Source organism: Seriola lalandi, unplaced genomic scaffold, assembly GCF_002814215.2.
Source record: "Seriola lalandi dorsalis isolate HSWRI2012SDOR001 ecotype SW California unplaced genomic scaffold, Sedor1 jcf7180002051751, whole genome shotgun sequence".
NCBI classification, from domain to species: Eukaryota; Metazoa; Chordata; class Actinopteri; order Carangiformes; family Carangidae; genus Seriola; species Seriola lalandi.
This window is the reverse complement of record NW_019522304.1, coordinates 6,444-9,452: the sequence shown is the minus strand read 5'-3', so window position 1 is coordinate 9,452 and position 3,009 is coordinate 6,444. Positions and strand designations below refer to the sequence as shown.

Genomic DNA, 3,009 nt, shown 5'->3' with positions numbered 1-3,009 from the left:
AGGAAACTATGATCAAACAGCAGAACACATTAAGGTCCAGGCCCAACACACAGAGAGGCAGATTAAGGAGCAGTTTAAGAAGCTGCACCAGTTTCTAGAGGAGGAAGAGGAGGCCAGGATCACTGCTCTGAGGGAGGAAGAGGAGCAGAAGAGTCAGATGATGAAGTTGAAGATGGAGGCTCTGAGCAGAGAGATAGCAGCTCTGTCACACACAGTCAGAGCCACAGAGGACGAGCTGAGAGCTGAAGACGTCTCATTCCTGCACAACTACAAAGTTACAGTGGAAAGAGTCCAGCAGCGCCTCCTGCTGGATGATCCACAGCTGGACTCAGGAGCTCTGATAGATGTGGCTGAACACCTGGGCAACCTGACCTACAACATCTGGAACAAGATGAAGGAGATGGTCTCCTGCGCTCCTGTGGTTCTGGATCCAAACACTGCTCATCCAGAACTCATCCTGTCTGAGGATCTGACCAGTGTGAGATGTGGAGAGAGACAGCAGCTTCCTGACAATCCAGAGAGGTTTGATAACTTCACTTCCATCCTGGGCTCTGAGGGTTTTGACTCAGGGACTCACAGCTGGGACGTTGATGTTGGAGACAATAAATTCTGGTTTTTGGGAGTGGCTACAGAGTCTGTGACGAGGAAAGGAAAAATACAGTCTGGAATATGGAGAATAGGGTTGTCTAATGGTAAATATAAAGCCTTCCCCCATCAGGCCGATCAGTTATTCTGTCAGTGACGGAGACGATTCAGAAGATCAGAGTTGAGCTTGACTGTGACAGAAGGAAACTGTCTTTCTCTGATCTCGATGCTGATGAGCACATTTACACCTTCAAACGCACTTGTGCAAAGAAGTTGTTTCCATTCATTGGCAATAGAGATGAATTCCCCATTCAGATTTTACCAGAGGAGGATGAGGATGATGACAGCGACAATGACAGCAATGATGATGATGATGGCGATGATGATGGCGATGATGATGGCGATGATGATGATGATGGCGATGATGATGATGATGGCGATGATGATGGCGATGATGATGATGATGGCGATGAGGATGAGGATGACGATGACGATCACGATGACGATGACGATCACGATGACGATGACGATCACGATCACGATGACGACGAATTGTTCCAAATGTTTACACCTGATTTCGTCCTATCGGGTTATAGATGAAAATAACAATAATTTAACTGAATCTGACTCTATCTAATGTCATTTCAGTGTATCTGTATCACAATGATTACTCTAGTAGCAGCAGTGAAATAAACCGAGAGCAGGAAAAACACGTGAGATGAACATGAAACAACTCTGACGATGATCCTGTCTGTAAAAGTAGAATCATTTTAATTCTGATCTCAGTTATTTTATCTTATTTTGTTTTTAAATTTTTTGTGATGCTGGAGATTTAGAAACTGAAGTTGTCTCAGTTTTTATTCTTGTTGTAAATTGCTCTGAATAAGAAAATCTAAATGTAAAATTGTAAATTACTGATGATGCACGTTAGCAGATTAATGTCTTGAGTAAATATGAAAACATTTCCAACATACAGACGATCCTGTATGAGACAGAGTAAGAGACACTTTATTTTGGTGATTCAGGAACTGATATGACAAAATATCTTATATTTTAATTTGCTCTTTATTTTATACATTAATATTTACTCTTGATAGTCCTGTTTTTTCCTTATTGATCCTTGTTATATACTGTAGGTTGCTTGTGTATTTTTAAAAGGATTTCTTCCTCCTCTTTGGCGCCCCCTCCAGTTGGTCTAAATGCCTATAAACAGCCATGAAAGATCATTTTGGGGGTAGAAATTATGTAAAGTTGGTGGTTTAGTAACTGAATCTGTCACTACTTTTGCTTTCATTGTAAATCAAGAAAATCAGATACATGCTCAAAATGTAAATTTTAAATTGCTGGAATAAACTTACTTTAATTTTCTCCTCCACATTTCTATTGGAATAAGTGTTTTATGGTATTATAAAGAGATGAAGATGAATAATTACACAGCTGGCTCACTTATGGAATACTCCAGCCATGGATGGTCTTTGTACCATGAGCTGTTGCTAATCTTCAATCCTTATGTACACATCCATCAAAACAGCAGATGGAGACAATAAATAATTGTTACACAATGTTGATCCCTGCGATAAAAGATCTGAGGTATTTTAAAGCAGGGTCCAATCTTCAGTTGTGAGTTTGATTGCATTAAGATTACGTCTTTAAAAAAAAAAATCAGCAAATTAATTTGTTTGAACTTTTAGGAACAATTAGGTGAACAGTATGACTTAAGGCTGGAAATTCAGCATTATGAACTGAAAAAAATAAAACGGCGCCATGTAACAAATCACATTCAGTCTACGTCAGTCAGGACACTCACATGTAACACACTTTGTACAAACAGTAAATGCACCATACATGAATTCCGACAGAATAATGTTGTCTCAAATCCAACACTGACGCTGTACACTCACCGGAAATGACGATTGACATTTTACTTTCTTGTCTGTGTTCCCTACGCAACGATTTTTTTTTTTTTGTCTTTAACAACTTTATTGAAAATAGATGACTAATACATTAATACAAACAAAACAATCATATACAAATAAAGAAGCTCTCCTTCCTCTGCCGCTGTTTTTACAAGATTGAAAATACGTCGGTGGCCCCGCCCCTTCCGCCACGTAGCCAAGTTGGCGCCCGTTGACGGTGAGACGTTTCCATCGTTTTAGCGTTTTGATCATTCTTATTGAACCATTCGGGTACTTCTAGTGAACTTAAATGTTAAAATACTCACTGCGCAAGCACGTATGCACTAAAAATACTCGGTGTAAGTATGGAAGCACGTGAATTGAGACAAGCGAAGGCTTTGGACAACATAACAGCTACAACACAGAACACGGAAGTACTGAATACCAACACGCGCAGCTGCTGCTGATCGAGCGCGTGTTAGAAGGACAAACAGACCAAATTAGTAGTAACTCCGAGGGATTTTAACAG

General features: G+C 40.0%; 1 protein-coding gene and 1 pseudogene across 1 annotated transcript in view; both read left to right on the top strand.

Annotated features, from left to right (window-relative positions):
- The first annotated feature begins 4 nt into the window (after positions 1–4).
- On the top strand, positions 5–1,960 carry LOC147819618 (nuclear factor 7, ovary-like; annotated as a pseudogene).
- An 885-nt stretch (positions 1,961–2,845) lies between these two features.
- LOC111649709 (zinc-binding protein A33-like) overlaps positions 2,846–3,009 on the top strand; it is a 1,671-nt gene continuing 1,507 nt past the window's right edge. Inside the window, exon 1 of the mRNA XM_087172054.1 lies at positions 2,846–2,855. Within this exon, the coding sequence (XP_087028180.1) occupies positions 2,846–2,855 (10 nt within the window). The remainder of the gene's footprint in view (positions 2,856–3,009) is intronic.